Source organism: Lupinus angustifolius, unplaced genomic scaffold, assembly GCF_001865875.1.
Source record: "Lupinus angustifolius cultivar Tanjil unplaced genomic scaffold, LupAngTanjil_v1.0 Scaffold_11_68, whole genome shotgun sequence".
Lineage (NCBI taxonomy): Eukaryota > Viridiplantae > Streptophyta > Magnoliopsida > Fabales > Fabaceae > Lupinus > Lupinus angustifolius.
In genome coordinates this window covers 15497-28507 of record NW_017718563.1, presented here as the reverse complement: position 1 = coordinate 28507, position 13011 = coordinate 15497, and the positions used below count along the sequence as shown (strand labels likewise).

General features: G+C 30.0%; 1 protein-coding gene across 1 annotated transcript; it reads left to right on the top strand.

Annotated features, from left to right (window-relative positions):
- Positions 1–8539: 8539 nt before the first annotated feature.
- On the top strand, positions 8540–12356 carry LOC109337853 (glutamine synthetase nodule isozyme-like). The gene is made up of 12 exons (XM_019574925.1): positions 8540–8685; positions 9097–9136; positions 9350–9453; positions 9592–9640; positions 9761–9867; positions 10087–10174; positions 10264–10392; positions 10649–10723; positions 10979–11032; positions 11155–11192; positions 11281–11440; positions 11974–12356. Exons 1-12 carry the CDS (start codon positions 8609–8611, stop codon positions 12124–12126), a joined length of 1074 nt encoding a protein of 357 aa, XP_019430470.1. The 5' UTR covers positions 8540–8608; the 3' UTR covers positions 12127–12356.
- The last annotated feature ends 655 nt before the right edge of the window (positions 12357–13011 follow it).

Here is a 13011-nt window from a genome sequence, read left to right as displayed (position 1 = left end):
TTAAATCTCATCAACATCCATTGGTTGAATGTTGAGAGATCAAGGATTGAAGATGGAAGAACAAATGAGAGAAAATGAAGAGAGGATTTTTACCTTCTCTTGAAAATTTTGCAAATGAGAGAGTGTGAGAGTGAAGTGTGAAGTGTGGAGTGTTTAATGAGGGAAGGGAAATCAGATTTCCTTCTAGGAAATCATTACAAAATCTCATAGGGTGGCTAATGATGATTTCATGAGATTGAGTGATGTGAGGAAAGTCAAATCTCACATCCCAATGCGAAATGCTCACCTCGCAGGCACGTGCGATAAACATGTTCGAGTATTATCGACCAATACTCAATCGGGTATTATAAATCGTCTGATCCTAATATCCGATTAGTCTTTCGAATTTCGGCATTCCGAGTGAAAAATATTTAGAAAATAGGTATGGGTGTACTCAGAGTCTATATTAACTTGAAATTATATTACGAAGCCAACGGCTTAATCAGAATTCGATTCCGAGCTACGGAACTCAAAAACCACTTTTTGAGCCGTACCGGGTAAGTTTCGGCCCCGACAGCGGTCCGTAACCGACTGTCTCCGAAAATCATGAAAATTTACCACCAAATTGGAAATAGAATTATAAGAATAAAACTCAACTAGAGTTTCGTCTAATTCTTTACCTAAAATTCCCCGAAATTCATTTTCGAAAATATAATTAATAACAATATTAATAAAATCTTATAATTCAAAATCGTAAAATTTGCGGTGTTACAAAAACAACAGCACCACACACACATAGTGATCTTTTATTAAGAATGTATAATAACGATGTCTATAAAAGTGATGTTGTATTTATCTTTTACAACAGCTCATGTTAGAGCTTCTCATAGAATTCACTGTTGATTTGTATAAATTAATACATGCATATACATTTATTAGCATAATAGACATTCTCAACAATATAGACATTTATACATTCTGAACAACACAAACACATTAATATAGGCCAGAAGTTTGTTTTATTAACATCAATACAATACAAACTACAAACAATGAATATCATGTCAATTATGTTTTGACAGAGTACATAATTACAAATAAAAAATTACACAAGTTACAAAGAAACAAAATTATACAAATTACAAACAATCAAAATTATGCTATAATTATACAAAGACTACTTGTATCTACTTTTTCTCTTTCTTTGATTGTTTTTGGCTTGTAAGATCATCCTTGTTTGGAAGAACATATTGATTCACCCAAAGTCCTTCATCGTGATTTAGTATCTACTTTTTCTTTGATTGTTTTTGTCTTGTAGGGGCATCCTTGTTTGAAGGGGCATATTTATTTACCCAAAGCCCTTCATCGTGATCATCTCTTATATATAAATCATCATTCATAGTTGGTTCGCTCTCACACAACTAATATGTCCCAAAAAATGATCATCTTCATTAATATCTTCATATTCTTGGTCATCAATATTATTGACGATTATTTTGTTAGTGAAAAGAATAATGAACCATTTCATATCAGCAGGGTTACAAACATAGAATACTTGTTGAGCTTGTGATGTAAGAATAAATGACTCGTCTTTATATCCTGACCTATTAAGATCCACCTGCATGAACCCCAACTCATCAACTCGAAAGCCTTTATTGTTATCAACTCACATACAATAAAAAACCGACATAAAAAACATTGTGTAATTCAATTCTCATATTCGTTCAATCGCTCCAAAGTATGACATGTTCGCATATATTAAGTTTCTATCTTTTGCACTTGACATGTGTAAAGTTCGAACAACAAGAGTCACACCACTATTTTGCATTTTACTTTGATCATCTTATTTTTTCGTATAAAATTTGAACCCATTAATTAGGTAACCAGTGTAGGAAAAGACATGAATACTTGGACCATTGGCTAACCATTTGAATCTTTCAGAAACCAAATGTGTATTTATATTCAACTCATCATCAATGTGATTTTTAGCCACTTTATGAAACACCAATTATGCTCTTTGGAAATCCAATTTTCATTCTTACTTGGGTAAGACTTCCTTAGCATCTCCATGTGAATTTCAACAAATGGCTCAACCTCATCGGCATTATGTAAAATATATAAGTGCGCTTGCTCCAATTCGGTTCTTATTATAGTCAATATTTCATTCCCAATAATACCTTCGCCAAATGTTTTTTTTGCATATCGAGGCTTTGGAGTGCCCATGAAATTACCATCAGTAAGGTATCTGGTACAAAAATCAAGAGCTTCTTCAACAACATATCGCTCGACAATACAACTCTCTGTCCTTGATCGGTTCTTCACATACCTTTTTAACGTCTTCATATAACGCTCAAAGGGGTACATCTATCTCATATAGGAAGGGCCACATAGTTGTGTCTCTCGAACAAGATGAATGCTTAGATGAACCATTATGTCAAAAAAAAAGTGGGAAATACATTTCAAGCTCACACAAAGTCAAAATAATTTGTCTTTGCAATGCAGGTAATTTCTCAGGGTCAATCACTTTGCTACAAATTGCCTTGAAGAAGAAGCATAACCTAGTTACGGTTCATCAAACTTTTTTAGTTAGAATTGACCGTATTCCAATAGGCAAGAAATGTTCCATATGTATATGACAATCATGAGACTTAAGACCTTTTAACTTGAGGTCTTTCATTCATACGAAATTCCGAATGTTGGAAGAGTACCCATATGGAACGTTAACACCATGAAGAAATTTACAAAATTCCATTTTCTCATTCCACAAAGTATAAGTTGTTAGAGGTAGAAATGTACGTTTTCCCTTCATAATCGGCCCCAATTCCTTTCTTATTCTTATACTAAACAAGTCTAACCTTGCATTCAAGCCATCTTTGGTCTTACCAGGGATATTGAGTAAGGTACCAAGGAGACTTTCAAAGACATTTTTTCAATATGCATAACATCGAGGCAATGTCTTACATATAATGAAATCCAATATGGCAATTCAAAGAAGATTGATATTTTCTTCCACCCATTTGTGACAATTTCTTTTGCAAAAGGTTTACCAAAGTTACTATTCAAACCCTTTAGCTTTTGAAATAATTGGTCATCTGTCAACGGCGAAGGAGCACGACCTTCTTCATTGTTTCCATCAAATGTTTTTCTCCATCATCGATAGTGATGATCTAAATGCAAAAATCTACGATGGCAAGGAAGACATTCTTCTAAAAGTGTTCCACCCTTATTGAATGAGTATTGTCTTTACATACAGGACATGCAAAATGTCTTTTTGTACTATATCCAGACAGATTACCATATGTAGGGAAATCACTGATTGTGTCGAACAAAAAAGCCCTCAAGTTGAAGCTTTTTTCCCTATACGCATCATATACATTTATGCATGTCGCTCACATTTGCTTCAAGTCTTCAATTAATGGAGCCAAATATATGTCTATGTCATTTCCTGGTTGTTTATGTCCATAAATTAACATAGATAACATCATATATTTGTGCTTCATGCATAGAGAATGAGGTAGGTTGTATATCATCAACATTACTGACCATGTACTATGGGAGCAACTTTGAACACTATGTGGGTTAATTTTATCTGTTGACAACACAATGTGTAAATTTCTTGATTCTTGATCAAAACTAGGATAGTCGTGATCAATTTTTCTCCATTGAGGAGAATCTGCAGGATGCTGAAGTTTGCCATCTTTAATCCTTTCTTCATCATGCCATGTCAACTTCTTTGCATCTTTGGTATTGCTAAACGTACACTTGAATCGTGCTTTGATGGGAAATAGCATAGAATCTTTTTAGAAATTGAGTCTTTCTTCTTATATCATGATGCATTAAATTTAAGACAAAACTTTAATGAAGCATACTCATTAAAAAATAAGATGCAATCATTTTCACAATCATGTATCCTAGTGTAGTCCATGCCTATGGAGCGTAACGTTTGTTTTGCATCATAGGTTCGAGAAGGGAGCACATTATCTTCCGGTAACATGTAAGTGCATGCAAGTCGGTGAAACTCTTACCAGTCCATCCATTAACAGATTTCAACTTATACAACCTTGACACCGCTGCCAATCTTGTGAATTTAGTACAACCATCATATAATGGTTTCTCAACATCACTTATCAACCGCTGAAACATCTCACGACAATCCTGAAGATCCTCTTCGACAATGTTTGTCATTTCCTTGAAATGATCGTCTTCATATGCATTTGTGTAGTTGTCTTTCATATGCATCTCATCATCACAATCTATAAGTCCTCTTCTCACCATGTCTTGACCAACATGTATAACTTTGATCAATATCGTGACACAATAAATGAACTTTTAACTTATTTTGAGTAATTCAGTTTGAGTAACAACATCTTAAGCAATGACATACAATTCTATTAGGGTTTTCAGCATTCTCAATTGCAAACCTAACAAATGATTTCACTCATTCTTCCTACTCCTTCGTCAGTCGATTGAAACTCATGCATTTTCTATTAACAAAAAAAATATAATGAGCATAAATCCCTAAAGCTTGGAGTTAAGTCTAAAACTTGGAGTTAAACTCACCAAGCAGAGTAAATACATTATTATTAATTAAAAATGAGGAAACCCTAACTCATAATGTAATGGTCGGAACTCGAAAACCCCAACTCAATACAAGCTAAATGAGTGAAATCACTTTCACTCATTTATAAGGAAAATATTTATAATGCAATACAAGCTAAATATAATGTAATTAAAACGACAAATAACTATAAGGAAAATTCACTTTCAATTCGGTGTTGAATGTGTGAATGATGATTTTAAGGTTAAACAAGTGAAAGATTTTCGAATTCGGTGTTGAATGATTTTCGTGTTGAATTAGTGAATGATTTTCGGTGTTGAATGAGTGGAATGATGATGGGGTTGAATGATTTTCGGGGTCAATTTTGAGATAAATGAGTTTCACTGCTGAGTAAATGAATGTTGAGATTGGTGAATGTGTGAGAATGCGGGAAAACTCACTTATCGTCTTTTTTGTTTAAAAACACACTTTATTTCTCATTGAGAAGTAATTAGGGTAATCTATGAGTATAAAAAGGAGAGGTTTGTGTAGATACAAAAGATAATGTTGATTTGTGTAATTTCACTAAAATTCATGTGCGAGTGTAATTGAGTATTTCAAAAAAAAATACAAAAATGGATAAATTCAAAAAGAGAAATACTTATGTGCGTGATATTTATTATCATAGTTGGTTATTCTTCCTCCCGAGTATTTTCTAGGATTTATTTATGACTACAATTTTAGGAAATTTATCTTTTTCAATGATTAGTTGAGTTGAATATACTAGCTCTTTTCTTCTATTATCTATTTTTGTATGATCAATCTTTGTTAACCATGTAATTTTAAGATGCGACAGATGTACTCTTTCTAAAATCAAATTGGTAATTAAAGTAAAATTTTGACTTTTTTAATCATATAAATAGTATAAATGAATAATGACTAATGTATTAATTGTATATAAATTTTTACAATTAAAATGTATAATTATATAGATATATTACACTCTTTTTGTTATGTGTTGTCTTTTACATCTATCAAGTTATTTTACTATTTAATATTTTCAATAATATTTAATTCGTTAACCAAGCAATCGTGAGAAACAAATCAATGTAAATTCTAAAATTTGGAAATATGGTACAGCTTAAGTTCATTATAATTAAAATTCAAAATAAAGTATAATACAATAAAATAACTTAAGTTTAACTATACACCTAAGTTAAAATTTATTTAATTTTTTATAAATTAATTCTAATTGGTCAAAATCACACTATAAAAAAAACAAGAAAGTATTAATTTAGTGATGTAAGGTCATTAAATTTATAAAATGATAAAAATTTGAGATTTATTTCTTTATAATTATATTTATTGGGAGGGAAAATTATACATTCTAAAAGAAATTAATTCTTTATTGATAGGTGTGAGATATTATTGATAATACTAAAATTATAAAAAAAAGGTAAATAAAATAAAATAAGGCACAATCTCTTATGCTCATACCGTGCAGTGCAATTACATATCAAACAGGACAAAATCTTTTTAAATATATATTAAAGTTTAACTTATAGAATATAAGTTAATTTTATATTGTCAGTATAAAAATTTATAATATATCATCAATATAACATCTTCTATATATTTGTACTCTTTTTTGAAAAGCTAGATAATTGAAAATAAATCATAGACGTTGAAATGATAGTATATAAAATTATAACATTATCCGATAATATATTTCTCTATAAAAAAATTCGGGAAATAAATCATTTCACTAGAACTTTCAGACGGCGATCCTCACCCGTCACCACTTACCACCGCATGTCACCGTATGAGCGCGTACACGGCACAAATTACGGAACAAGAAAAAATAAGCCATTAATTTATTTCATTTGTTTTTGTACCAAAAAAATCATGACAAGACCAGACAAAACCAAAAGCTTAGCTTATTAAAGTAAGTTTGTTTTTTTTTAAATAACTAATTATTGTATATATAAATGGATATAACATTTTTTTAGTAATTACTCTAAAGCAAATTAAACCGACTTTCCACTATAAAGAAAAATACATACCCAATTATATAAGAAAAGTTTTTTGTGTTGAATACATTATCATCATTGATAATTTATCATTACTGAATCTTAAAATAAAAATGAATATTATAGTGGTTATATATAAATATTTATATTAATAATACATTAATATTATGTCTACTAAGATAAAACTTAAACCTTATTTGATGAAGACAACACTTTTTATAAATGAGTAATAAATAATATAGCTACTATTTATAAATATGTAAACTAACCATGCATAATAAATATTACATTCTTTCTTTAAACACAACGTTACATCCATCAACTGCTCCATCATAATTTCATACAACTGATGGACTTAACCATCCCCACCCACCTCAAATTAAGCTTCATTAAATTTCATTCATAAAATCAAATTTAATACTCAATCCAGCCCTTTTATGACACCAGATTGTTGCTTTTATCATGTGAGTTTAATATTTATCAATGTATATTGTAAAATAATATATACTCTCAGTACATTATGTATAACATTTACGTGTTGTATTTTTTTATTAATTTATTAAGATTCAAAAATAAATGATAGATGATATATTGATAATATAAAAATTCTTACATTAACAATACAATAATATTACCCACTATATATGAATCTTTTTTGAAGTTTTAGATTCTTTATTTATTCTAATGAATAAAAAGGACAATAATTTAATTTCATATATGACATACAATCATTATTACAAAATGTCTTTATTTAAAAAATAAAATCAATTTTTTGTTTGAAATTCAACCCAAGATGAACTGTCTCGAAATACATATAAGCACATTTTTCTATGTCTTCACATGTAACTACCTGTAAAATAAATATTTATTCACACAAGTTAAAAAGAAAATAATTTCATTTGATTAATGAATAACAATTTTAATAAATTCAATATCTATATTCATACTATATAAAGCTAAAATTTGAAATAACTACTACCATAATTCTATTTTTCTATTTTTCTCTTAATATTTTTTATTTCTAAAGTAAAATTATATAATCCTAGATAATTATAACTAATATTTCTTACTTTAAATATTATAATAAATACAAAAATTATAACATGAAATACATTGAATAAAAAACATTCTAAGTCTCTAAAATAATAAATACAAATTTAATACTTAATATTATAAAATAAGAATACAGGTCGGCAAATACAAAGTGTCTATCGACACGCTAGAATAATAATTTTAATAAATTCATATAATTATGATTACAAAAAAGATCTTTATTTTTAAAAAAGAATTTAATTAACTTTCTGTATAAAATTCAATTGAGGGGGAACAAGTTTCCAAACACATACAATATGTGTGTCGGGTATGATACGTATCCAATATGTCGACACGCATTTTTTCCAAAATACAGGATACGATACGTTTATGCGTATAAAATAATAAAAGCATATAAAATATGATAAAATTATTAGTGTAAATCAAAATATTCAAAGTAAAAAATATAATGATAATGGAAATTTAAAATCGTTGCCCTCCATAACAAATCTATCTTATCATATTTTAATGAAAATGAATCTCTCCTAAAATCATTCCCCTCCATAACAAATATATCTTATCCTATTTTAATGAAAACGAATATATCTTATCATGTTTTATTAGAAACGAATCTATTTTATCCTGTTTTATTGGAAAAGAATCTATCTTATCATATTTTATTGGAAACAAATCTATATATCCTGTACTTTACTGAAAACGGATCCATATATCCTATATTTTATTGAAAACAAATCGGATACGTGTCTTAATATTTATTTATTTTATTTTATTTTTTAATTTTTGGACACTCTTTAGATACGTATCTTTCGCGAATCTAAATGTATCTGTATCGGACACCGACACATTTAACGAATCCGTACTTCATAGCTTTATGTAGACTTCACAGCAGTGACTCTTTACATATAAAGAGGTTGTTACACCCAACACAATTTCCACCTGAAGTTTTCCACTCTATTAATAAAAAGCTACACAATAAAAAAACCTTGCACAAGTTGAAGAAGAAGAAGCCATGTCTTCACTTTCAGAACTCATTAACCTCGACCTTGCAGAGACTACCACAGAGAAGATCATTGCTGAGTACATATGGTGAGATTTTCACTCAGATTTTAATCCATTACGTAAATAAAACCTTGTCTTTTTTTATAAGAAAAAACACGGGATTGTGTTTTCTTAAAAAAAACAGGGGACTCTGTTTTGTTTTCTGTTGATGAAAATCTTTGACAAAAGTGTAACTCCAAAAAAATATAACCTTTTTGTGGATATATTATTGTTTCTGATTCTGGGTATGTTTTATTGTGATTCATTCTTTTGGAACTTGTCTTCCTTAGACATGTTGTTGCTTCATCCTCCTTTTAGCACTACACATAAAAAGCAAAAAGAGTTTTTTTTTCATGTTGTTTTGGTTGAGTTCTTCAAACCTGTTTTTGGGTTTTTATCTATTTTCTCAAATAGTATTGAATACTAACTTCATCATGTTTTTTATCTTTTGATAAATAGGATTGGTGGGTCTGGCCTGGATATCAGAAGCAAAGCCAGGGTAATTTTTTTTTGTTTTCTTCATTACATGTGATAAATAGCTATGTAATTTTTTTTTGTATAGTGAAGCTTATGGTAAGTAATTAACACTTGATGAAAATTTAATGAGTCCTTTATCCTTATACTATAAGATAAAACCTTCTTCATAACTGTGTAATTTTTTTCATGTTCACAATTTTAACATTTTTGGTGCTATTTTCTGGTTTTAAAATAGACTCTTCCTAGACCAGTAAGTGACCCTTCAAAACTTCCCAAGTGGAACTATGATGGATCTAGCACAAACCAGGCTCCTGGTAAAGACAGTGAAGTTATCCTATAGTATGATTCTAAACTTTGTCATCTTCAGTGTATAACTTTTTTTAATACTTATTAAATGCCTTTTGTTTTCATGTTGTTTTCATAAAATTCTGATGACTGAATCTTCTTTTTTGGTTGGTGTATTTATTTTTAAAATAGTCCACAAGCTATTTTCAGGGACCCATTTAGGAGAGGCAACAATATCCTTGTAAGTTTTTTTTTTCTTTTCAATTTAAATAATTTATAATTAATTTACCAATTGTTTCTAAGTCCACTAAAATTCATAATTTTTTAAATCTCCTATTTACTTTGTGCTAAAATACTATAGGTGATTTGTGATGCTTATACCCCAGCTGGGGTGCCAATTCCAACAAACAAGAGGCACAATGCTGCCAAAATCTTCAATCATCCTGAAGTTGTTGCTGAGGAACCATGGTATGCATTTCCTAATATCCAAATTTGTATTCTAATTATAATTGGATTATTAAATCATAAATGACTACTAAAGAGAACCACTTAATCAAATAATTATGTTTTCAACCATTACGCATCCAAATTCTTGAAACCTTTTTAGGCACCACTTTATTACACTAAAATATATACATGAATTTATTATAAAATAATCTAAATTACTCTATTGATTTATTTTAACAGGTATGGTATTGAGCAAGAGTATACCTTGTTGCAGAAAGATACAAATTGGCCACTTGGATGGCCAATTGGTGGATACCCTGGACCACAGGTATGAAATGTTTCATTTTTCATATACATTTTTACAAGATTGGATATTCTAGACAAAAGGATACTAAAGTAATGTTATATTTGAAACAGGGCCCATACTACTGTGGCATTGGCGCTGATAAATCCTATGGCCGTGATATTGTAGATGCACATTACAAAGCTTGTATTTATGCTGGCATCAACATTAGTGGTATCAATGCAGAAGTTATGCCTGGCCAGGTATAAATAACATTTATTTTCTTAATGTCATATTATAATCTTATTGATTTAATATATATACACTAATAGGGTAATGTTTTCTACACTGCCAACAAATTATCTATCATTCATAACTAATATTGATATAAATAAATGGTCTGATATGTTGACAGGGTATAACTTTAAACATTACAATGACAGTATGTAGATTTTAAACCTTAATCTTATTGGCTTGTATTGAAAATTAACATATCCAGATTATGTTCCAATTTTATAGTGGGAATTCCAAGTTGGCCCTTCTATTGGTATCTCTGCTGGAGATGAATTATGGGCTGCTCGCTACATACTAGAGGTAATTCAAACTTACATTGGATTTTGGAGGGGTGCGCTATTTGTTATATAGCTTAATTAAGTGATTATTCAATAATTTTTGAAATAAACTAAAAAAAGCTTATTTTTATAAACTTTTCTAATATATTTATTGAAATAAGTTATAAAGAGTTCATAAGAAGATAGTATTAGTAACCTATATTTATAGGCTTTCTCCTAAGTACTCTTATAAGAACAATGAGAATAAAAATATTGATAATATGTTTCTTTGTTGCAGAGGATTACTGAGATAGCTGGAGTGATTGTTTCATTTGATCCCAAGCCTATTCCGGTTAGAAATTTTTCTTGGAATCTTATAATTCCTTGAAAACATTGAATTCTTAGTTTCACTAAATTATTTGTTTTGATTTGAATTTTGACTTAAATAAATGGACACTTTGTTGTTGTTATCAGGGTGATTGGAATGGTGCAGGTGCTCATGCAAACTACAGGTTATAAATATAGCTTATATTTATTGCCTTAATCTGACTTATTCTTTGAAATTTTATCATGTGCTAAGATTTGAAATTGTGATTTCAGCACCAAATCCATGAGAAAGGATGGAGGTTATGAGATTATCAAGAAGGCTATTAAAAAGCTTGAATTGAAACACAAGGAACACATTGCTGCTTATGGAGAAGGCAATGAGAGGCGCCTTACTGGAAAACATGAAACAGCAGACATCAACAATTTCGTTTGGGTAAGTTTAATAGTTAGGAAATAATTATAGTTGCAACGGCATTAAACTTTGTATTGCGGCCTAGTGATTCAAATTGCGGACCCCATCACGTGATGCAGCCACAATATTGTGGTTGCAAAGGGTACAGTACAATCGCATCAGACTTCATTCAAGTTGTATAGGACCGCATCAGATCGTATCACGATCGCGTCGGACTTCATTCAAGTCGTATAGGACCGATCGGGCTGCATCGGACTGATCGGGCCGCATCGGATCGCATCAAACCGTATCGGACAACATCAGACCGTATTGGACTGCATCGAATTGATAAATATTTTTTAATAATAAAATAATTCAAATCGAAATGGCTGCAATCCGCCCCCAGCAACAATTTAAAACATAGAGCCATCATTAAAAATATTTTGATTATCTTAATTACCATCTTTAAAGTTTAATGATGCTCTTGATGTTCATGTCACAAATTATGATGCTCGTGATGTTTTTATATTAGGAACTTCATAACCTAAAGTTTAATATAATGTTTTTTCAAATAGGGTGTGGCAAACCGTGGTGCCTCAGTTAGAGTTGGAAGAGACACAGAGAAAGAAGGCAAAGGTTACTTTGAGGACAGAAGGCCTGCTTCCAACATGGATCCTTATGTTGTCACATCATTGATAGCAGAAACTACCATCCTTTGGAAACCATGAAGTTTGAAGCAATTTCTGTCTTAGATTTAAACCATCATATATTTGTGTTTTCATCACATTTAGTATTAATTCATATATGTAAGGTGGTGTTTTTATTGGTAATAGTCTTGTGGTCTTTTAAGCAAAGGATTTCATTCATTTGCTTTGTGTTTTGGATTACAATAACTTTCTCATTAATAACAAGAAATGTTTCATTATTAACAACAATAATGGAATGGTTCGTTGCCCAATTTCCTATGTGTTGATTGCTTAGGAAAAAATGTTGGACCACTGAAATGTCTATCACATTATCTCCTGCTTTATATTAAAGAATCCACAAATCCCTTGTCCTTGAGTTGTAGAATGATGTGCATTAATTACTTCAATTAATGTGTGCCTGAAATTGCAGAATAAAAATGAAGTTTAATATCATGGTGGTGTAAAAAGGTAGAGTAGTCAGTAGATCTCTGCGTGTATTACTGTATTACACTACCCATGATACATGAATAATGGAAGAGAAGTTTTGTGGTAGGAATGAAACTCGAACCGAACCGGAAGAAATCTCTATTAGATTTAAATAGTTAAATAGTCGGGGTTGATAACTTGATTTCATTCCCAATTAATATATTTTATTTATAAATATATAATTATATATAAATCTAAAATTTTATAGAATTAACAACTGTACAATTTTTAGGAGTAAAATCTAGGAATTCTTTCTATTTTTTGAGAATGGAGATTATAATAAAACAAAAGATTAGAGTATTTTTTTCATTTTTCTAACTTTTAAGTAAACTATTCAGTTTATTTTTGGGTTAATCCATTTTAATTGGATTTAACATCCAATCCTTATTCAGTTAAGACCGTAAAACAGATTTATTTTCAAGTGTGGTAAGTTATCAGATT

Coding starts and splice junctions, on each gene's coding strand:
- LOC109337853 (XM_019574925.1), top strand. CDS start 8,609: ATGTCTTCACTTTCAGAACTCATTAACCTCGACCTTGCAGAGACTACC. Junction 8,686..9,096: donor ATCATTGCTGAGTACATATG/GTGAGATTTTCA, acceptor TTTGATAAATAG/GATTGGTGGGTCTGGCCTGG. Junction 10,393..10,648: donor CAGAAGTTATGCCTGGCCAG/GTATAAATAACA, acceptor CCAATTTTATAG/TGGGAATTCCAAGTTGGCCC.